We start from the raw sequence: 23362 nt of genomic DNA, 5'->3' as shown, positions 1-23362 counted from the left end.
ACAGTTATATAATTATAAGAGATAGAAAAAAATTCAATTTTAGTTCTATCTGACTCCAACTACTATGCTATATTGCCAAGCAATGCTCTTAGTAACGACCAACAAAAAATAATGAGAACGGCAAAACATTAAATCCAGGTTTACCTTCTATTTTCAGAAGTATAGTGCTCACATGAATACAAGCCAAAGTCTACATGGGAGGGCTACTTTTGAAGTACCATATTGAATTTTGGACATTGTATTTTAAGAGAAACTTTAACCAAATGGATTATATCTAGTAAAAAGAAGTGGCCAGGATAGAGATCTCAAGACATGTTACCTAAGGGGCCATTACAGATACCTGGGTTTATCACATCACTTAGGACAGACTGAGGAATCAGGTATTGCAGGGACATATGAAGGAAAAATCTGGCAGTAAATTTCACTTGAGAATGACCTACTAACTGAATTTCATCTTTGGAAAGGCAAACAGGAGAGAGCAAGTGTTGCTCTTATTTCTTCACTTAATTGCACAAACTGAGACTATTTTACAATAGACAATAAACTGGCTTTGTGAGAATGTCTCTCAGGGCAGATTAGGAAAGGGGATTTCCTACTTATGCCTCTTTTGAACAGTATTTCTGCCGAATTGTTACTTTGAAAATTGTAGAAAATAAGCATGGCTTTGTTACTGAAAATCTGTCTGCAAATACATTTCTTTTACATGAAATAGGGACTTCCAGCTCCTCATTTACTTTAGAATTCATATGCAAATAAAAGTGACCTTCCTGAGCAGGCCAGGTAATCTTCTAAATCAATACTGGAAGAATTAATCCTTTGTTTTCCTTCATTACATGTTGTCTAAGGCATATTAATTTTTTCTATTGCATTTGCTATTGAATTGTCTTTTGCTTTGGTTCGTTTTCATTTTGGTTCTGATAACTGTTACTTGCATTACCAATGCCCATTTCCATAGGAGCTAAAACATGTCTCTAGAAAATCATAAATTCTGAAAACGTCAGCTCAGTGCTAGCACTGAACAGTGGTGACAGGATACGCTACAAAGCAGTGCCCTCCTTTTGCCCTCTGGCACAGCCACTCAGTCTTCAAAACTCTACCTCAGTGCTTTGTTCTTTTAACTGAAAGAAAAGGGGACAAGAGGGAATCAAAGACACTTTAAGCCTCAGCACCCTTTCTCATCGCTAATGTCAGACTATGATTTCAACCCACAGGGAAACTTGAAAGAAGTGACCAGCCTGGCGAGGCAGAAGGAGTGCAATTCTTGTCAACATCTTACCAAATGGTTATTGCCAGAAATAGCAGCTATGATGAAATCAGGAGCTTTAGGGTCAATCAAGAGCTATCACTATTTGGGTACTCAAGCTATTAGATAAAAAGCATCAATATTGGCCAATTTCTTTGCTGTTTTTCCAACTGCCCATTGGACATCAGAATGGCCCCTGGCCTCCTGATATTCCCATTTCTGCTGACAGTATGGTCCTTCTCCCTGTTGGCCCAGCTCCATCCAGATGCTGGAACAATACACACTGTTCCCTCTGACTCATTCCTTATAACCCATGAGTCCTTATGACACAGCTTTGCCGGCAGGCTGGCAGGCTGGAAACTCAGGTAGGATTTCTATGTTGCAGTCTTGAGGCCAAATTCCTTCTTCTGAAAACCTCAGTCTTTGCTCTTAAGGCCTCCAATTGATTGGATGAAGCCCTCCCATGTAAGGGAGGATAATCTACTTTACTCAAGTCTATTTATTTAAATGTTAATCACATCTAAAAAATACCTTTGCAGCAATATCTAGACTGGTGTTTGAATAGACAAATGGGCACCATAGCCTAGCCAAGTTGGTATATAAAATTAACCTTCACACCACCATAATTCAATCCTGTCGCTTCCCCCTTTAATCTTGGCCATAGTCTATCTCCCTACTTTCCTCACTCCTCAGCTTGTACACTTTCTCTAGATTTGTTCCAGTGTTGTCAGGTCCTGGCCCCATCACAGATCTTCAGTGTTTCTCCCATAGCCTGCAGGACTCAATCCACATCCTACCCCAGGTCGCTGCCTCTTTTGATCACCAACACAGTCACTGGAATACCTCATCATAGAGCTCCTGTGCTCCTTGCCCCAACAGCTGGCCTGTTTTAAGAGATACCTTTCAGGTCTATTCAGAATAAAGGTGGACTGAGATTAAAATACATATTAACAGAGTAGGCTTATTCCTCTTTATTATAATTATATTTTAAAACATTATTTAAATATTTCCCCTCTACAGAGTTGCCAGAGTCTTGTGACCAATGAACCCATTGAACCTTGCCTCCAACTCCAGGCTAGTAGTTCATTTAAGAGGGTATGCTTGAAAAATTATAAAAGTAACTTTTTCTAAAAGCATGATTTTTACATTTTCGTTTTCAGCTTCTTCTACTTCAGCACCATGCCCCAAAGCCCTGTGGTTTGAAGACTGTTGTGCCCTTTTCTTTCTACTTCACACGCTGGCTAGTCTTTTGTTTGCTTTGTTTGTGCTGTTTTTTTTGTTTCCTCTATATGTTTTTAGGAGCTCCTAAGATTCACAAATCAAAACCTCTAAGTGCAAAAGCCTGTGATAGTGTTCTTTTCTCTCCCACAGGACTCCCTGTGGCCACGGATTCTAGGGGAGCACCCTGAACCACTGCAGGAGAATACAGAAGCACACACGTTGACTTCCTAGTCTTTGAAATTCAACCCAGAGGTTAAGTGAGTTTGTAGATCTCAAACACTGAGCAACAGTAGGTATCATTCTGTGGCCATCATGTCATCATGGGTTTGCAATCAGAAAGATGTGAATGGAAAGACAAATATCATATGATATTGCTTATATGTGGAATCTAAAAAAAGGGTACAAATGAACTTATCTACAAAACAGAAATAGAGTTACAGATATAGAAAACAAACTTATGGTTACCTGGGGGTAAGGGCTAAGTTAGAAGATTGGGATTGACATATATACACTACTATATATAAAACAGATAACTAATAAGGACCTACTGTATAGCACAGGAAACTCTACTCAATACTCTGTAATGGCCTATATGGGAAAAGAATCTAAAAAAGAGTGGATATATGTATATGTGTAACTGGTTCACTTTGCTGTACACCTGAAACTAACACAACATTGTAAATTAACTATACTCCAATAAAAATTAAAAAAAAGAAAGATGTGAATGAGTGAAGGTGTCTAGATAATAGTGTTGTTCATTTTTCTTAAAGAAAAAGAGAGAGAGAGGAGATTTACTGTTTAGCATCACAGCAAAATCATGAAAGAAAATGATTTTTCATAAATGTAAATATATAAAAAAATATAAATATATAAATGTAAATATATAAAATAAATGTAATTTATTTAAAAAACTTATTAGCAGTAAAGTAAGAGTGAAGGGTTTGGAACTGGATTGCTTTGGTTTGAATTCTTGCTTTGCCACTTCTTGGAAGGTGACCTTGGGTAAATTACTGATTTGTGTCTCAATTTCCTCCTTTGTAAAGTAAAGTGATGATAGTAGTATTTACAAGAAAGAGTTATTGTGAAAATTAAATGAGTTCATACTCTTTAATGCTTAGAAGAATACCTAGCATAGAGAAAGCCCTCAATACACGGAAGCTGTTATTATCATTAGTTTTATTTCTCTTAGTATAGATTTAAGGCAATCTGATAGCAATAATCTGATTTCACTAGAAAACTTCACAAAATATAAAGCTAATGGGTTGGATTGAGTCTGATACTTATAATTCTTCATGTAACCATTAGCCTCACCCACGACTTTGCTCAAATGAAAAAATCTGTTCTAACGCACGGAAATTGTTGTGCGATGTGTTATGTCTCATGAGGTAAACCAAAAAAAAGGCCCACATAATCCAGCACAGTTGAAAGGAAAACTAATTTAAAGTAGATGATTTAAGTGTAACAACATGATCCCAAAGAGCAAGAACTAAGGGGAAAGGGTGGACAAAGTAAGAGACAGCATTTGTGCCTACGTGTAAAGAGGAGACAGTGAAATGGTGGGTGTTGATGTAAGAGAAGTAGGTGAGCAGTTGACATATAGATGCAGGGGAGCTAATGGGATGCTAAACGTTCTTGCAGAAGAGTTTTAAACTCCACCCCCTCTCCAGCTATGTCTCTTCTCTAGCCCATCAATGAATATAGTCTCTTCCAGGAGGAAAATAGGAAAGACTGTTAAGAGAAATTAAAATTAAAATGAGACATTTTAGTTTTTAAGAGTTTGGTTTGGCAGTGAAAGATGAGAAAATGGCAACTTTGGGTTAATTCATACATGAATCCCAAATTGCCAGAAGTGAAATGAAAATTTCAGACTCTGCCAACTTAATCGTCAATATAAAGAATATGAGAATCATCACCAAATGCCTAATTCCTCTACAGGTTAGTGAGTATTCTATTTTATAAGAGAGAAGAGCAGCAATAGGATCTGTTCTAGTTTTATTTTTCAATATTATCTTTATTTGGAAGATGGAGATTATATCCATCCTTAGGTAGCTATGAAAAATGAAGTAGTGTATATATAAAGCTATTACCACAGTGCCTGGCACAGAAATAGAGTAGCCTTTTGGAAAAATTGACACAAAGATATCTTCCCCACCTCTTCCCAAATCCCTGACCTCAACAGAGTCTAACCTGCTATTAAGTTTACAAACAACAGAAGAAAGCAGATTTCCACAAAAGAAGTCCACGTGGGAAGTCCTTGGTGGCTTACTCATTTTGTTAAAGCCTGCAACCTTCCCCCCAACCCACCCAAGGCTGTCCTCCCCCAGAGACTGTTTCCATGGGCAGCTGGTGAGTGTGACCCTTCACCAATCCTCACTTTAAGGGGCTATTTGGAAAGCTCAGCACTTTTTCACAGTTTCCCTCTCCGTGAATGTATTATGAATTATAAAATGAGTTTAGTTTTAAGTTCTTATAAAACATTTATTCCATACTTAAGAAATAGCATGTTAATTCATTTAGGCTTTTAAAAGCATAACTTTGCTGGTATATTTGAGTTGAAGGACAGAAATCTAAGAAGTCCACTTTGTTTACTCTCCCTCTCATATGTGGTTCAGGAGCTGAGAACAAACCAGCATGGGACAAGGTCAGAGGGATATCTCTTCTAGACAGACCTGGAGGGCTCAGTGGCATGCAATGGCAATAGTGGAGAGGTTGTAATTCTCCAGCTCCTACTGAGAATGACATTAAAGGAAGCATAAGGAGTTGACTTGTCCTTAAGAAAGGAGCTTGATTAGTCATGAAACAGAGAACCAGGTCCAGGTACTTGCCCACTTCTTCCTCTGGTCTTCTCTATAACTGAAGGGAAACCAGCTACCACTTAGGAATGTGTAAACAGGGAAAGATCATAAAATAGCTTGTATTCTTCATATGAATAATAGGAAATAACTTGAACCTTATCTTTGCTCTGTATTTACCATGTTTAAAATGGGGAAATTTTCATATTTTATGATGATCCATTTCAAAAGGAAATAATATCCAAATGGCTATACAGATTGAGAATAAACATTTAAAAGATCAACCTACTTTCCTACAAAACAAACAACTACAAAACAAACAACTAATAGCAAAGACAAAGGAAGGATCCTCATGCAGAGAAACCAATACTTGAATATATGTATGTCTGTCTATCTAAGGGAAGGAGTAGAAGGAAATAAAGTAAACAAAGATAACTTGTTCAAAAACTTGGAGAAAAATGTCATTAAACCTCAATAATTCAAACCTCACTCAAGTGAAATTCATAGAAGTTTAAACCCTATCAGCTAATAACAGTTAATAATAAAGAAAATAAAATTTAGTGGTGGGAAGATGCATTTTCTTTAAAAAAAAACAACAACAAATGATGCTCAAGTTAAAAACCACTTAGCGGGGGGGGGGGGGGGGGAGGAATCAAGATGGTGAAATAGGAGGATGTGGAATTCACCTCTCCCTCCAAGTACATTAAGAATACACCTACAAATGGAACAAGTCTCACAGAGCACCTGCTGAACACAATCAGAGGACCTTGGACACCTGAAAGGACAAGAAAAATCCCCACACAACCAGGTAAGACAAAAGTAAGACAAAATAAAGACAAAAAGAAAAGAGGAAATGGGATGGAACCAGCGCCCCTGGTGGGGGAACTGAAGGAGAGGAGAGGTTCCTGCACACTGGGAAGCCCCCTCACTGGTGGGGAAATCAGCTGGGACAGAAGGGGAGCTTTGAGGGCTCAGAGGAGAGCACAGCAACCAGTCTATGGCAGGCAGGACACAGTAAGACCTACACGGATGGTCTGTGCTATAGCCCTGTGTGCCACAGCCTGAGACATGTCTGCTGGTGTGGATGGGGGCTGGGGGCTGGGTGCTGGAAAGTGGGGTTTGGAGAGCAGACCCAAGGAGGGGACAGCTGTTGGCTGTGAAGAGACAGCCTGAAAGGATGAGAGGAAGGAGCTCCACAACTGGGAACGTTCGTGGAAGAAGCCCAGGCCGCCATAGAAGCAGGGTGCCACTGTTGAGTGGCGCGCAAGGGGTGGAGCCGCCACTGCAGCCCCCTTCCCCATGTGCTGGCCCCTGCCTCCATGGGCACTAGGAGGGGTGCCCACCTGAGCAGGCGTGCGTGCCCCACCTATTGCTGCCTCTGCTCTGCCTGCCTGGGTAGGTGTGAGTGCTCTGTCTGGGGCAGCTTTGGTAGAAGCTCCTGGTGGGAGGCACACATGCAGAGGTGGGGCTGAAACCACAGGTAAGCCCCAGGGGCCATGCAACTAAGGAGGAAGAGTTGAAATTTCTCCTTGCGGCTGTGGGAACTGTGGATTTACAGCCTCGCTTCTGGCTTTGTAAACTCAGTGCCTGTGGGGTATCCAAATGGATGAGTGCTCCCACAGCTGAGACGGGTCTAGCTTTAGTGGCTGTAGGCTTTGTGGGCACATACATGTGGGGATTCGACCAGGCCAAAATCTGAGCTGCCTTCATAGCTCCCACAGCAGGTCCAGCTACACAATTACTGCAGTCCTGGAACCTGACTTCAGTGGATCTGCACAGGTGGCCTGGTAAAAACAATGCCTGAGATACACCAGGGCCAATTGCCAGCATACCCCTCGTTAGGCGGGGCTGAGAGCACGTCCAACAACAGTGTAATCTGTGAGCCAACACGGGGTGAAAAGTGACAAAACAGAGTACACTCACAGGTGAACAGCTACAAAGGAGGAAAACTCAGTGGCTTCCCTCCCAGTGGGAGTGCTCTAATCCTACCTACCTCGCGCCATAGATCAGAAACACAGGTCAGAAACAGATCTTGGGGCCTCTAGTCCAACAACTAGGGAGCAGACCCCACATCTGACAGGGCAGTGACAACCACAGAGCAAAGGGGAGGCCCTGCTCAATATCCAGTGCAAGCTCTGGTCACCGCAACATCAGTCATACCTCCTGTAAAGGGGATAATGGCCAGCATACACTGAGGAAAGAGGTAGCAGACGCTCATTCTAAAAACAGCCCTCGCACCAAAAAAATATTAAACCTACACAGCCTACACAAAAACTTTCCCACATAAAAGTAGCCCTCCAAGAGAGTCTGAGGGTCAAGGATTGGGAGGAGGAACCCCCAGAACATTTGGCTTTGAAGGGCAACTGGGTCTGAGCATAGGAGTTCCACAGGGTTGGGAGAAATAGACTCCACTCATGTGCACTGGGACCCAGGACAAAGCAATACCTCCATAGGAACTGGTGCTAGACCTAAGTAGGGGTCTTAGAGGGTCTCCTGGGGAGGTAGAGGTTGGCTTTAGCTCACTATGGAGGCAAGAACACTGGTGGTAGAGGCCCCAGGGGATATAGATCAGTGCCGAAATGGAGGTCCCCATTTTGGCACCAAGACCCAGCCCCACCCAACAGCCTATAGGCTCCAGTGCTGGGACACTCAGGCCAAACAACCAGCAGGTTGGGAAAACAGCCCCACCCATCAGCAGACAGGCTGCTTAAAGTCATATTGAGCTCACAGGTACCTCAAAACACACCCCCTGACATAGGGTGTCAAGAATGAAAAGAAATGAAGAAAGTCTCAGAGATGTCTGGGACAATGTTAAACGTACCAACATTTGCATTATAGGGGTCCCAGAAGGAGAAAAGAAAGAGAAACGACCTGAGAAAACATCTGAAGGTGTTATAGCTGAAAACTTCTTTAACATGAGAAAGGAAACAGTCACTCAAGTCCAGGAAGTGCAGAGAGTCCCATACAGGATGAAGCCAAGTATGAACACACTGAGACACATATAGTAGTGTGTATCTGTTAATCCTGTACTCCAAATTGACCCCTCCCCACCCCTTTCCCCTTTGGTAACCATAAGTTTGTTTTCTAAGTCTGTGGGTCTGTTTATGTTTTGTAAATAAGTTCATTTGTATTATTTTTTTAGATTCCACATGTAAATGATATATTTGTCTTTCTCTGTCTTACTTAGTATGATAATCTCTGGGATCATCCATTTTGCTGCCAGTGGCATATTTCATTCCTTTTTATGGCTGAGTAGTATTCCATTGTAGATATATACCACATCTTCTTTATCCATTCATCTGTTGATAAGGTTGCTTCTATATCTTGGCTATTGTAAATAAATCTGCTATGAAGATTGGAGTACAAGTATCTTTTTGAATTCGAGTTTTTATTTTTTCCAGATAGATTCCCAGGAGTGGGATTGCTGGATCATAATGGTAGCTCTATTTTTAGGTTTTTAAGGAACCGCCATACTGTTCTCCATAGTGGCTATACCAATTTACATTCCCACAAACAGTGTAAGAGGGTTCCCTTTTCTCTACCCCCTCTCCAGCATTTATTATTTGTAGACTTTTAGATGGTGGCCATTCTGACCAGTGTGAGGTGATACCTCGCAGCGTTGATTTGCATTTCTCTAACAATTAGCAATGTTGAGCATCTTCTCACTTGCCTATTGGCCATCTGTATGTCTTCTTGGAGAGATGTCTGTTCAGGTCTTCTGCTCATTTTTTCATTGGGTTCACTGTTTCTTTGATATTGAGCTATATGACCTGTTTGTATTTTGGAAATTAATCTCTTTTTGGTCACATCATTTGCAAATATTTCCTCCATAAATATCAGTTGAGTGGGGCATGAATAAATGAATCTGTATCATTGAACAGACTATGTCCTGAAATTTGATTCAAAAAATATGGTTGTGAACCCCCCTGCTACCCAGGTGAGTACCACAGCCCTCTGGCTTCTGCTTGCCTGGCCGAGATGTAGGGACTTGTCATTGCTGGGTAGCCCAAAAGGCAGACAGGAAAGAAGGGCTTTCTGATTTGCTGGTAGAGGGTTGAGTTTCTGAGTTCGCACAGGGCACTGGCTGGCTGTGCAGGCTTCAGTGTGACATGAATTAGGACCTGTTGCAGCCTGTTCCCACCCCACCCTCACTGGGCCTGGGAGGTTCAGCCCAGGTGGGAGTGAGCTGCCCTCCACTGCCTGACACACAGGTGACTCCCCACCTCTGGCACTCTGCGCTTCCTGGGAGGCAAACCTTCAGTGCGGGCCCAGCTGTGTGTGGCTTGGGGCACTCCTAGCGCAGGTTACATCTTATATATAGAAGAGTTAGGACAAGAAACCTGAAGGGGAAAAGAGCATCAAATCTCTTCAAGGCCAATCAGATTCCAAATATGATTCCCCAGAAATTTGGGACAGGAGCCTTTGACCACCCTAAGTAGGAATGATATGAGTGTTCCAGGGAATGCTACAAGAGAAAAGGTCATGTGAAGACACAGTGAGAAGGCCACCATTTGCAAACTGAGAAGAGAACTCACCATAACCAACCCTGCTGTCACCTTCACCTTAACTTTTGGCCTTCAGAATTCACCCTTTTCTAAAAAAAAAAGATAGTGTTACCCCTGAGGGAGAGGAACACGAGGGCAGAGTAGAAGGATGTGAGCTCACCCCTCTCATGAAAACAACAAAATCACAACTAATTGCTGAACAACCATCAACAAAAACACTGCAAACTACCAAAAAAGATATTCTACATCCAAAGACAAAGAAGAGATGAGAAGGTAAGAGGGGCACAGTTGCAATAAAATCAAACCCCATACCTGCTGGGTGGATGAGCCATAAACTGGAAAATAATTATATCACAGAAGTTCTCCCACAGGAGTGAGAATTCTGAGCTCCATGTTAGGCTCTCCAGCCTGGGGGTCTGGCATCAGGAGGAGGAGCCGCCCAGAGCATTTGGCTTTGAAAGCCAGCAGAGTTTGCAGCAACTCCACAGGACTGGGGGAGAGAGAAACTCCACTCTTGGAGGGTGCACACAAGGTGTTTTATGCACCAGGACCCAGGAAAGAAGCAGTGACTTAATAGGAGCCTGGGCCAGATCTACCTGCTAGTCTTGGAGGGTCTACTGGAGAGATGGAGGGGGGTGGCTGTGGCTCACTATGGGGACAGAGGCACTGGTGGCTGTGGTTCTGGGGAGTGCTTATTGGTGTGAGCCCTCCTGGAGGCTGCCATTTTCTGACCAAGACCTGACCCCACCCAACAGCCTGTAGACTCCAGTGCTAGGATGCCTCAGGCCAAACAACAAACCAGATGGGAACACAACCCCACCCATCAGGCAGCCTAAATCTTCCTGAGTCCACAGCAGCCCACTAAACACACCCCTTGGCATGGACCTGCCCACGAGAGAGACAAGTCCCAGCTCCACCCACCAGTGGGCAGGCACCAGTCCCTCCCAAGAGAGAGCCTGCACAAGCCTCTTAGACCAGCCTCATCCACCAGGGGGCAGACAGTGGCAGCAAGAGGAACTACAACCCTGCAGCCTGTGAAACGGAAACCAGAATCACAGAGAGTTAGACAAAATGAGATGGCAGAGGAATGTGTCCCAGATGAAGGAATAAGATAAAACAACAGAAAAACTAAGTGAAGTGGAGATAGTCAATCTGCCTGAGACAGAATTCTGAGTAATGATTGTAAAGATGATCCAAGGACTCGGGAAAAGAATGGCTGCACAGAGCAAGAAGTTACAAGAATATTTTAGCAAAGAGATAGGAAATATAAAGAACAAACAAACACATATGAATAATACAATAACTGAAATGAAAACTACATTAGAAGGAATCAATAGCAGAATAAATGAAGCAGAAGAATAGATAAGTGAGGTGAAAGACAGAATGGTGGAAATCACTTCTGCAGAACAGAATAACTAAAAATGAATGAAAAGAAATGAGAACAGTCTGAGAGACCTTCAGTACAACATTAAACACACCACTTTCACATTATACGGGTCCCAGAAGGAGAAGAGAGAGAGAAGGGGCCTGAGAAACTATTTGAAGAATTATAGACAAAAACTTCCCTAACACGAGAAAGGAAACAGTCACCGAAGTCCAGGAAGCACAGAGAGGCCCAGGCAGGATAAACCCACGGAGGAATATGCTGAGACATATAGTAATCAAATTGACAAAAATTAAAGACAAAGAGAAAATATTAAAAGCAACAAGGGAAAAGCAACAAATAACAGACAAGGGAATTCCCATAAGGTTATCAGCAGGTTTTTCAGCAGAAACTCTACAGCCCAGAAGGGGATAATATAATGTATTTAAAATGATGAAAAGGAAAAACCTACAACAAAGAATACTCTACCCAGCAAGGCTCTTGTTCAGCTTCGATGGAGAAATCAAAAGCTTTACAGACAAGCAAAAGCTAAGAGAATTGAGCACCACCAAACCAGCTTTACAACAAATGCTAAGGGAACTTCTCTAGGTGGAAAAGAAAAAGCCACAACTAGAAACAAGAAAACTACAAATGGGAAACCTCACCAGTAAAGGCAAACATACAGTAAAAGTAGGAAATCATCCACGTACAAATATGATCTCAAAACAAGCAATCTTGAGAAGAGGAGAGTACAAATATAGGATATTGGAAATACATCTGAAATTAAAAGACCAGCAACTTTAAAAAACCTTGATTATATATAGATTGCTATATAAAAACCTCAGGGTAACTGCACACTGAAAATCTACAATGGATACAAACACAAAAAAAGAAAAAAGAATGCAAGTACAACATAAACTTAGTCATCAAATCATAAAGGAGAGATCAAAAGAAGAAGGGAAGAAAAAAGACCTACAAAAACAAATCCAAAAGAATTAACAAAATGGCAGTAAAAACATACATATTGTTAGTTACCTTAAACAAAAATGGATTAAATGCTCCAACCAAAAGACATAGACTGGCTGAATGGATACAAAAACAATACCCATATATATGCTGTCTAAAAGAGACCTACTTCAGATCTAGGGACATATATAGAGTGAAAGTGAGGAGATGGAAAAAGGTATTCCATGCAAATGGAAATCAAAAGAAAGCTGGAGTAGCAATACTCATATCTTACAAAATAGACTTTAAAATAAAGACTGTTACAAGAGACAAGGAAGGACACTACATAATGATCAAGGGACCAATCCAAGAAGAAGATATACCAACTGTAAATATATATGCACCCAACATAGGAGCACCTCAATATATAAGCCAAATGCTAACAGCTGTCAAAGGGTAAATCAACAGTAACACAATGCTAGTGTAACACCCCACTTACACCATTGGACAGATCACCCAGACAGAAAGTCAATAAGGAAACACAGGCCTTAAATGATACATTAGACCAAAAGGACTTAATTTATATTTATAGAACATTCCACCTGAAAGGAGCCAAATACACTTTCTTCTCAAGTGCACATCGAACACTCTCCAGGATAAATCACATATTGGGCCACAAATCAAGCCTTGGAAAATTTAAGAAAACTGAAATCATATCAAGCATCTTTTCTGACCACAACAATAGATTAGCAGTATACTACAGGAAAAAGAAAACTGTAAAAAACACAAACACTTGGAGACTAAACAATATGTTACTAAACAACCAATGATCACTGAAGAAATCAAAAAGGAAATAAAAAAATACCTAGAGATAAATGACAACAAAAACATGACAATCCAAAACCTGTGGGAGGCAGCAAAAGCAGTTCTAAGAGGGAAGTTTATAGCAATACAATCTTACCTAAGGAAACAAGAAAAATCACAAATAAACAACCTAACCTTACACCTAAAGCAACTAGAGAAAGAAGTACAAACAAAGCCCAAAGTTAGTAAAAGAAAAGTAATTGTAAAGATTAGAGCAGAAATAATGAAATAGAGATGAAGGAAATAATAGAAAAGAGCAATAAAACTAAAAGCTGATTCTTTGAAAAGATAAACAAAATTGTTAAACCTTTAGCCAGACTCATCAAGAAAAAAAGGGAGAGGGCTCAAATCAATAAGATTAGACATGAAAAAGAAGTTACAACCAACACCACAGAAATACAAAGGATCATAAGAGACTACTACAATCAACTATATGGCAATAAAATGGACAACCTAGAAGAAATGGACAAATTCTTAGAAAGGTACAACCTTCCAAGACTGAACCAGGAAGAAATAGAAAATATGAACACACCAATCCTAAGTACTGAAATTGAAACTGTGATTTTAAAACTTCCAACAAACAAAAGTCTAGGACCAGATGGTTTCACAGGTGAATTCTATCAAACATTTAGAGAAGAGTTAATATCTATCCTTCTGAAACTCTTCCAAAAAATTTCAGAGGAAGGAACACTCCCAAACTCATTCTACAAGGCCACTATCACCCTGATATCAAAACCTAACAAAGACACCACAAAAAAAGAAAATTATAGGCCAATATCACTGATGAACATAGACTCAAAATTCCTCAACAAAATACTAGCAAATGAAATCCAACAACACCTTAAAAGGATCATACACCATAATCAAGTGGGATTTATCCCAGGGATGCAAGGATTCTTCAATATATGCAAATCAATCAATGTGATACACCACATTAACAAATTAAAGAATAAAAAACTTATGATCATCTCAATAGATGCAGGAAAAGCTTTTGACAAAATTCGACACCAATTTCTGATGAAAACTCCCTAGAAAGTTTGCATAGAGGGAATCTAACTCAACATAATAAGGGCCATATCTGACAAACCCACAGAAAACATCATTCTCAATGTTGAAAAACTGAAAGCATTTCCTCTAAGATAAAGAACAAGACAAAGATGTCCACTCTAGCCACTTTTATTCAACATAGTTTTGGAAGTCCTAGCCACAGCAATCAGAGAAGAAAAAGAAACAAAAGGAATCCAAGTTGGAAAAGAAGTAAAACTGTCACTGTTTGCAGGTGACATGACACTATACATAGAAAATCCTAAAGATGCTACCAGAAAACTATAAGAGCTCATCAATGAATTCAGTAAAGTTGCAGGACACAAAATCATTACACAGAAATCTCTTGCATTACCATACACTAACAATGAAAGATGAGAAAGAGAAACTAAGGAAACAATCCCATTTACCATCACATCAAGAAGAATAAAATACCTAGTAATAAACCTATCTAAGGAGGCAAAAGACCTATATTCAGAAAACAATAAGATACTGATGAAAGAAATCAAAGATGACATGCACAGATGGAGAGATATACCATGATCTTGGATTGGAACAATCAATATTATCAAATGACTAAAGCAATCTACAGATTCAATGCAATCCCTGTCAAATTACCAATGACATTTTGCACAGAACTAGAAAAAAAAAATCTTAAAGTTTGTATGGAAACACAAAAGACCCTGAATAGCCAAAGCAATCTTGAGAAAGAAAAACAGAGCTGCAGGAATCAGACTCCCTGACTTCAGAGTATACTGCAAAGCTACAGTCATCAAAACAGTACGGTACTGGCACAAAAACAGAAATATAGATAAATGGAATAGGATAGAAAGTTCAGAGGTAAACCCACGCACCTATGGTCAACTAATCTATGACAAAGGAGGCAAGAATATACAATGGAGAAAAGACAGTCTTTTCAATAAGTGATGCTTGAAAAACTGGGCAGTTATATGTAAAAGAATGAAATTAGAACACTCCATAACACCATACACAAAAATAAACTCAAAATGGATTAAAGACCTAAATGTAAGGCTGGATGCTATAAAACTCTTAGAAGAAAACATAGGCAGAACACTCTCTGACATAAATCAAAGCAAGATCTTTTTTGATTCTCCTTCTGGAGTAATGAAAATAAAAACAAAAATAAACAAATGGGATCTAATTAAACTTTTGCACAGGGCTTCCCTGGTGGCGCAGTGGTTGAGAGTCCATGGGCTGATGCAGGGTACATGGGTTTGTGTCCCAGTCCAGGAAGATCCCACACGCCGTGGAGTGGCTGGGCCCATGAGCCATGGCCGCTGAGCCTGCGTGTCCGGAGCCTGTGCTCCACAATGGGAGAGGCCACAACAGTGAGAGGCCCACGTACCGCAAAAAAAAAAAAAAGTTTTGCACCGCAAAGGAAACAATAACAACATGAAAAGCAACCCACAGAATGGGAGAAAATATTTGCAGATGAAGCAAATGACATGGGATTGATCTCCAAAATATACAAACAGCTCATGCATCTCAATAACAAAAACAACAACAACAAACAACCCAATAAAAAAAAGTCTGGAAGATCTAAATAAATAGACATTTTTCCAAAGAAGATGTATAGATGGCCAAAAAGTACATGAAAAGATGCTCAGCATCACTATAATAATGATAAATTATTGCACTACAATAATCAGATCTAATAATTTGCATTATTAGAGAAATGCAAATCAAAACTACAATGAGGTTTTACCTCACAGCACTCAGAATGGCCATCACCAAAAAAATCTACAAACAATAAATGCTGGAGAGAGTGTGGAGAAAAGGAAACACTCCTACACTGTTGGTGGGAATGTAAATTGGTACAGCCACTATGGAGAACGTTATGGAGGTTCCTTAAAAAACTAAAAATGGAACTACCATATGATCCAGCTGTTGAGCATACACCTGGAGAAAACCATAATTTGAAAAGATACATGCACCTCAATGTTCATTGCAACACTACTTACAATAGCCAGGACATCGAAGCAGCCTACATGTCCATCGACAAAGGAATGGGTGAAGAAGATGTGGTACATATGTACAATGGAATATTACTCAGTCGTAAAAAAGAACAAAATAATGCCATTTACATCAACATGGATGGACCTAGAGATTTTCATTCTGAGTGAAGTAAGCCAGACAGAGAAAGACAAATATCATGATATTGCTTATATGTGGAATCTAAAAAAATGGTACAGATGAACTTATTTACAAAACATAGAGTCACACAGGTAGAAAACAGTCTTATGGTAACTGGGGGGGAAGGGGGAGGGATAAATTGGGAGATTGGGATTCACATATGCACACTACTATATATAAAATACATAACTTAATAAGGACCTACTGTATAGCACAGGGAAATCTACTCAGTACCCTCTAATGACCTCTATGGGAAAATAATCTAAAAAAAAGTGGATATATCTATATGTATAACTGATTCTCTTTGCTATACAGTAGAAACTAACACAACATTAGAAATCAACTCTGCTCCAGTAAAAATTTTTTAAAAACTACTTAGCAGAATTTACATATAATTAATATTGTTACAGAACCAATTTTATCTATTTAATATGGGAGATCCAGATGAAAATTTCTGGGCAAAAGATACTTATTGGTTAATTTTTTGTAAGTACAAAAAAAGCAAAAGATAGACCCAGAGATTTCCATAAATTAGACTATTTTTCTCTAAATACTCTAAATTATTGAGGTTTTATACTATCTTTGCCTTACTTATTTCTGAGGTGCTGATGTTGCTGTAATCACTATTTTTATACGTGTGTTTGAAGAGCCATCAGACACAAGATAAACAGAATCAAAATTTATATTTTTCATATCAGAATTAATATTGGAAGAAATTTGCTTAAAACATTCAATACTGAAACTCAACTCTGAGCTGACGTCTACTTTTCTTTAAAATGGATGCAATAATAGCGTTTACCTCATAGGATCATTGTGAGGTTTTAATTAAATAATCCATTTACATGGCTTAGAACACCTTGCATTCAATATAAGCTAGTTATTGTTGCAATTATTATTATTTATACTATTATTTTATTCAGAATCATTTTTATATCAGTAGGTAGCACCTAATTTTCTGAGCAAATATAAAATAAACAATGTTTTGTCATAATCTTTGATGGTGCTTTCAATTCCAAAATGAATTACGGCATTTTCTTTCAGTGTCCCCTCCTCTGCTGGGGAGGGAGACTGTCTTATTAGAGATACCAAGTACTTGGCCCTTGAGACTGGGCTACTGACTTGTGACTCCTCCTCACATGCAAAACTAGAAAAACACCTTAGATAAGTTGTGCTTTGGCTCCACACTATTCCATGGAGAGGGCAATAATTGGGTTTTTAGTATTTCATTTGCCCATTTCTTTTACAGCTGAGCACTTTTATTTGCCTCACACATTAAAAGAGGAAAACTAGATGGAATATGTGTGCATGAAAGACGGTAGTTTAAGAAGGAAAAGAGTGGAAACTGGGAGGCAAATGGTTAAAGGCCTGAAGCTAACAGTACAAATATAATATTACCCTCTGTCAGATTTATCCCACGTGGTGTTTTCTTTCAAGCTATGGCCATTGTGTGTCTGCACATCAGTGCTTTTTTCCCATAGGAATAAATAGAAGTGCAGTAGAATTCAATGTCATTTCAGGGATCCTAATATTAAAAGAGCTCAGGTAAAACATTGTGTGTGGGCTCTGTGCATGCATGGTTGACTGGTCAGTCTTCTTATGCATCCAATGATGAAGAACTTCCAGCCACTAGTTGACAAATGGGAAGAAGGTGATTTATAATCCTCCATGGATCACCTTTGGCACAAATAAATACATGAAAATTAAAAGACTGTTCAAGTATATTTTCAAGATATTTGAAGTTAATTATTTGCAAAGGGAAAGATGAAGACATCTTTATCTTAAGATTTTTTAAAGGGATAAAACTATTATTCTACAATATGTGATCCTAGACTGAATTTATGTTTTCCTGTTTCTCATAGATTATGTGATCTCATCCTGAAAATTTACCTTTGTGTAATATAAATTACACACAAACATGTTCTAAAGAATCTTGGAGTAGCATCTGAGTTATAAAAGTGCTGAAGCAATGGCAGTTCTTTTGGTAAAATGATTCTGACAAAGAAAGGTTTATCATTTCATTTTAAATGAAGGTGAACCTACTAAAACTATGCAAAATAACAAAAGCTGTAGGTTTAATTTCCCTCAACCACAGTAGAGGTGACTGAATGCTTTATGGAGGTGGTAGGTTTTTTTGTTGTGTTTGTTTTTTTTTTTTGGAGGTGGTAGTTTTGATGCTGACAGAACACTGACTTTATGTAATGAAAAGATTACCTGTCCCAGGGACTGCCAGTCCAAACCAGCACTGCCGATGTAAACATGCTGTTTGTCCACAATCCAGAAGGAGGACTGCAGCCGGCCCTTGTTGTAGGCAGTCATGTTCATGTAGGTCACCTCAGCTCCTAGGAGTTCAAGGAAATCCCAGTCAGCCTCTGTGTCAAGGCCATGAACATGCAGTCAGTCACGTACCGGCAGAAATACTCATGGTTTGCATCCATCACAGTTGGCATTCAGGGAAGCCAAATATTTACATTAGTTAAGTGCAGAGAGGACCCTCAAGGAGTTACTTTATTCCCAAAGAGAATACAAAGGGAAAAAAAAAGAATAAGTTTTTCCCTATGTATAGCTCCACATGGTGACAAGATCATGGCTTCTCAAGTCAGATCTGACTCAAATCCCCGCTCCTTGATTTATCACTCAAATGGTGAGATAGGTGTGCCATGCTCTTTTTTCTTTTACTTTTGGGATAACTTTCATACAATTTTGCAATCAATAAAAGATCAGTCTTGCTTAGTAATATGCCTTTCCTCAATAAGAAACTGGCCTTCTTTTTCTTTATTGAAGTATAGTTGATTTACAATGTTGTGTTAGTTTCAGGTGTACAACAGTGATCCAGTTATGTATATACATACATATACATACATACATACATACACACATATATATATGTATATATATTTCAGATTCTTCTCCATTATAGGTTATTATAAGATATTGAATATAGTTCCCTGTGTTATACAGTAAATCCTTGTTGTTCATAGGAACTGGCCTTCCTATACTTTCTGTATGTTAGTTTCACCTTTTACCCTTTCACTTGCCTTAACTTCTTTGTTTCCCTCTTCATTATTTAATTTGGATTTGGTTTCTTCCTAGCCTTTCTTTATCTGATAATTCTTAATATCAGCAACGGGGTTATTCAAGACTTACAGAAATGTAAGGTCAACTAGGTCACCCAGACTATTGTTAAAACCAAAAAATTCACTTTAAGATCTGAATTTAACCAATTGTTCTATGCATCATGTGTCATAATCAGTTGTCAAGCTGCTATGTACTGCTGCCTCAGGACTATGTGTTTACAGCTTCTCAAAAGGAACATATACAGGGGGACCTTCAAGATGGCAGAAGAGTAAGACGTGGAGATCACCTTCCTCCCCACAAATACATCAAAAATAGATCTACATGTGGAACAACTCCTACAGAATACCTACTGAACGCTGGCAGAAGACCTCAGGCCTCCCAAAAGGCAAGAAACTCCCCACATACCTGGGTAGGGCAAAAGAAAAAAGAAAAAACAGAGACAAAGGAATATGAATGGGACCTGCACCTCTGGGAGGGAGCTGTGAAGGAGGAGATGTTTCCACACACTAAGAAGCCCCTTCACTGGTGGAGATAGGGGGTGGGCGGGGGAAGCTTCAGAGCCATGGAGGAGAGGGTAGCAAAAGAGGTGCAGAGGGCAAAATGGAGAGATGCTCTCACAGAATATCAGTGCCAACCAGCACTCACCAGCCTGAGAGGCTTGTCTGCTCACCCGCTAGGATGGGTGGGCACTGGGAGCTGAGGCTCAGGCTTTGGAGGTCAGACCACAAGGAGAGGACTGGGGTTGGCTGTGTGAACACAGCCTGAAGGGGGCTGGTGCACCACAGCTAGCTGGGAGGGAGTCTGGGAAAAAGTCTGGAGGTGCCTAAGAGGCAAGAGACCATTGTTTTGGTGCGCGTGAGGAGAGGAGATTCAGAGCACCACCTAAATGAGCTCCAGAGATGGGCGCGAGCTGTGGCTATCAGCGCAGACACCAGAGTTGTGCATGAAATGCTAAGGCTGCTGCTACAGCCACCAAGAGGCCTGTATGGAAGCACAGGTCACTATCCACACCTTCCCTCCCAGGAGCCTGTGCAGCCTGCCACTGCGAGGGTCCTGTGATCCAGGGACAACTTCCCTGGGAGAACACTTGGAGCGACTCAGGCTGTTGCAACGTCATGCTGGCCTCTGCCGCCGCCGGCTCGTCCCGCATTCCATACCCCTCCCTCCCCGGCCTGAGTGAGCCAGAGCCCCCTATTCAGCCTCTCCTTTAACCCACTCCTGTCTGGGCGAAGAACAGACACCAAAGGGCGACCTACACGCAGTGGCAGGGCCAAAACCAAAGCTGAACCCCAGGAGCTGTGTGAACAAAAAAGAGAAACAGAAATTTCTCCATGGAGCCTCAGGAGCAGTGGATTAAATCTCCACAAACAACTTGATGTACCCTGCATCTCTGGAATACCTGAAGAGACAACGAATCGTTCCAAAATTGAGGCGGTGGACTTTGGGAGCAACTGTAGACTCGAGGTTTGCTTTCTTCATCTAATTTGTTCTGATTTCATGTTTATCTCAGTTTAGTATTTACAGCTTACTATCACTGGTAGATTTGTTTATTGATTTGGTTGCTCTCTTCCTTCATATATATATATATATATTTATTTTTTTTTCTTTTTCCCTTTTTGTGGGTGTGTGTATGTATGCTCCTTTTTGTGATCTTGTCTGTATAGGTTTCCTTTTACCATTAGTCCTAGGGTACTGTCTGTCTGTTTTTTTTTTTCTTTTTAGTATAGTTTTTTAGTGCTTGTTATCATTGGTGGATTTGTTTATTGGTTTGGTTGCTCTGTTTTTTCTTTTCTTTTCTTTTTTTTTTTACTTTTTTTAGTTTAATAATTTTTTTTATTTTAATAACTTTATTTATTTATTTATTTTTCTTTTTATTTCTTTCTTCTTTTTTTCCTCCCTTTTCTTCTGAGCTGTGTGGCTGACAGGGTTTTGGTGCTCTAGCTGGGTGTCAGGCCTGAGCCTCTGAGGTGAGAGAGCCGAGCTCAGGACTTTGGTACACCAGAGACCTCCTGGGACCATGTATCAATCGGTGAGAGCTCTCCCAGAGATCTCCATCTCAACACTAAGACCAAGCTCCACTCTACGACCAGCAATTACCAGTGTTGGACACCCCATGCCAAACAACTAGCAAGACAGGAACAAAACCCCACCCATTAGAAGAGAGGCTGCCGAAAATCATAATAAGTTCACAGACACCCCAAAACACACCATCGGACGCAGTCCTGCCCAACAGAAAGACAAGATACAGCCAGGTCAACCAGAACACAGGCAGCAGTCCCCTCCACCAGGAAGCCTACACAACCTACTGAACAAACCTTACCAACTGGGGGCAGACACCAAAAACAACGGGAACTATGAACCTGCAGCCTGCGAAAAGGAGACCCCAAACACAGTAAGTTAAGCAAAATGAGAAGACAGAGAAAAACCCACCAGACCAAACAAATGAGGAGGCAGTCTACATGAAAAAGAATTCAGAGTACTGATAGTAAAGATGATCCAAAATCTTGGAAGTAGAATGGCAAAAATACAAGAAATGTTTAACGAGGACCTAGAAGAATTAAAGAGCAAACAAACAATGATGAACACCACAATAAATGAAATTAAAAATTCTCTAGAAGGAATCAATAGCAGAATAACTGAGGCAGAAGAATGGATAAGTGACCTGGAAGACAAAATAGTGGAAATAACTACCACAGAGCAGAATAAAGAAAAAAGAATGAAAAGAATTGAGGACAATTTCAGAGACCACTGGGACAACATTAAATGCACCAACATTCGAATTATAGGGGGCCCAGAAGAAGAAGAGAAAAAGAAAGGGACTGAAAGGGAAAAACCTACAACAAGATTACTCCACCCAGCAAGGATCTCATTCAAATTCTATGGAGAATTCAAAAGCTTTACAAACAAGCAAAAGCTAAGAGATTTCAGCACCACCAATCTACCTTTACAACAAGTGCTAAAGGAACTTCTCTAGGCAGGAAACACAAGAGAAGGAAAAGACCTACAATAACAAACCCAAAACAATTAAGAAAATGGTAATAGGAACACACATATCGATAACTACCTTAAATGTAAATGGATCAAATGCTCCAAAGAAAAGACATAGACTGGCTGAATGGATACAAAAACAAGACTCGTATATATGCTGTCTACAAGAGACCCACTTCAGACCTAGGGACACATAGAAACTGAAAGTGTGGGGATGGAAAAAGGTATTCCATGCAAATGGAAATCAAAAGAAAGCTGGAGTAGCAATTCTCGTATCAGACAAAATAGACTTTAAAATAAAGGCTATTACAAGAGACAAAGAAGGACACTTCATAATGATCAAGGGATCTATCCAAGAAGAAGACATGACAATGGTAAATATTTATGCACCGAACATAGGAGCACCTCAATACAAAAGGCAAATGCTAACAGCCATAAAAGGGGAAATCAACAGTAACACAATAATACTAGGGGACTTTAACACCCCACTTTCACCAATGGACAGATCATCCAAAATGAAAATAAAGAAAGAAACACAAGCTTTAAATGACACATTATACAAGATGGTCTTAATTGATATTTATAGGACATTCCAACCAAAAACAACAGAATACACTTTCTTCTCAAGTGTTCATGGAACATTCTCCAGGATAGACCATGTCTTTGTTAAAAATCAAGCCTCAGTAAACTTAAGAAAATTGAAAAGGTATGAAGCATCTTTTCCAACCACAACACTATGAGACTAGAAGTCAATTACAGGAAAAAATATGTAAAACATGCAAACATATGGAGGCTAGACAATACACTACTCAATAAACAAGAGATCACTGAAGAAATCAAAGAGGAAATCAAAAAATACCTAGAAACAAATGACAATGAAAACACGACGATCCAAAACCTATGGGACACAGCAAAAGCAGTTCTAAGAGGGAAGTTTATAGCAATACAATCCTACTTCAAGAAACATAAACATCTCAAATAAACAACCTAACCATATACCTAAAGTAGTTAGAGAAAGAAGAACAAAAAACCCCCAAAGTTAGCAGAAGGAAAGAAATCATAAGATCAGATCCAAAATAAATGAAAAATAAATGAAGAAAATGATGGCAAAGATCAATAAAACTAAAAGCTGGTTCTTTGAGAACATAAACAAAATTGATAAACCATT

The 23362-nt window shown here is 39.8% G+C and overlaps 1 protein-coding gene across 1 annotated transcript in view; it reads right to left on the bottom strand.

The window, feature by feature from the left end:
* Positions 1-23362, bottom strand: part of PLD5 (phospholipase D family member 5) — a 492703-nt gene that overhangs the window by 80404 nt on the left and 388937 nt on the right. Inside the window, exon 5 of the mRNA XM_027122453.1 lies at positions 18343-18470. Within this exon, the coding sequence (XP_026978254.1) occupies positions 18343-18470 (128 nt within the window). The remainder of the gene's footprint in view (positions 1-18342; positions 18471-23362) is intronic.

The sequence above is a fragment of the Aethalodelphis obliquidens genome, unplaced genomic scaffold, assembly GCF_003676395.1.
Source record: "Aethalodelphis obliquidens isolate GAN/ISIS:26980383/991018 unplaced genomic scaffold, ASM367639v1 scaffold24, whole genome shotgun sequence".
Taxonomy (NCBI): Eukaryota; Metazoa; Chordata; class Mammalia; order Artiodactyla; family Delphinidae; genus Aethalodelphis; species Aethalodelphis obliquidens.
The sequence above is the reverse complement of the archived record's forward strand: the minus strand, read 5'-3'. Positions and strand labels throughout refer to the sequence as shown.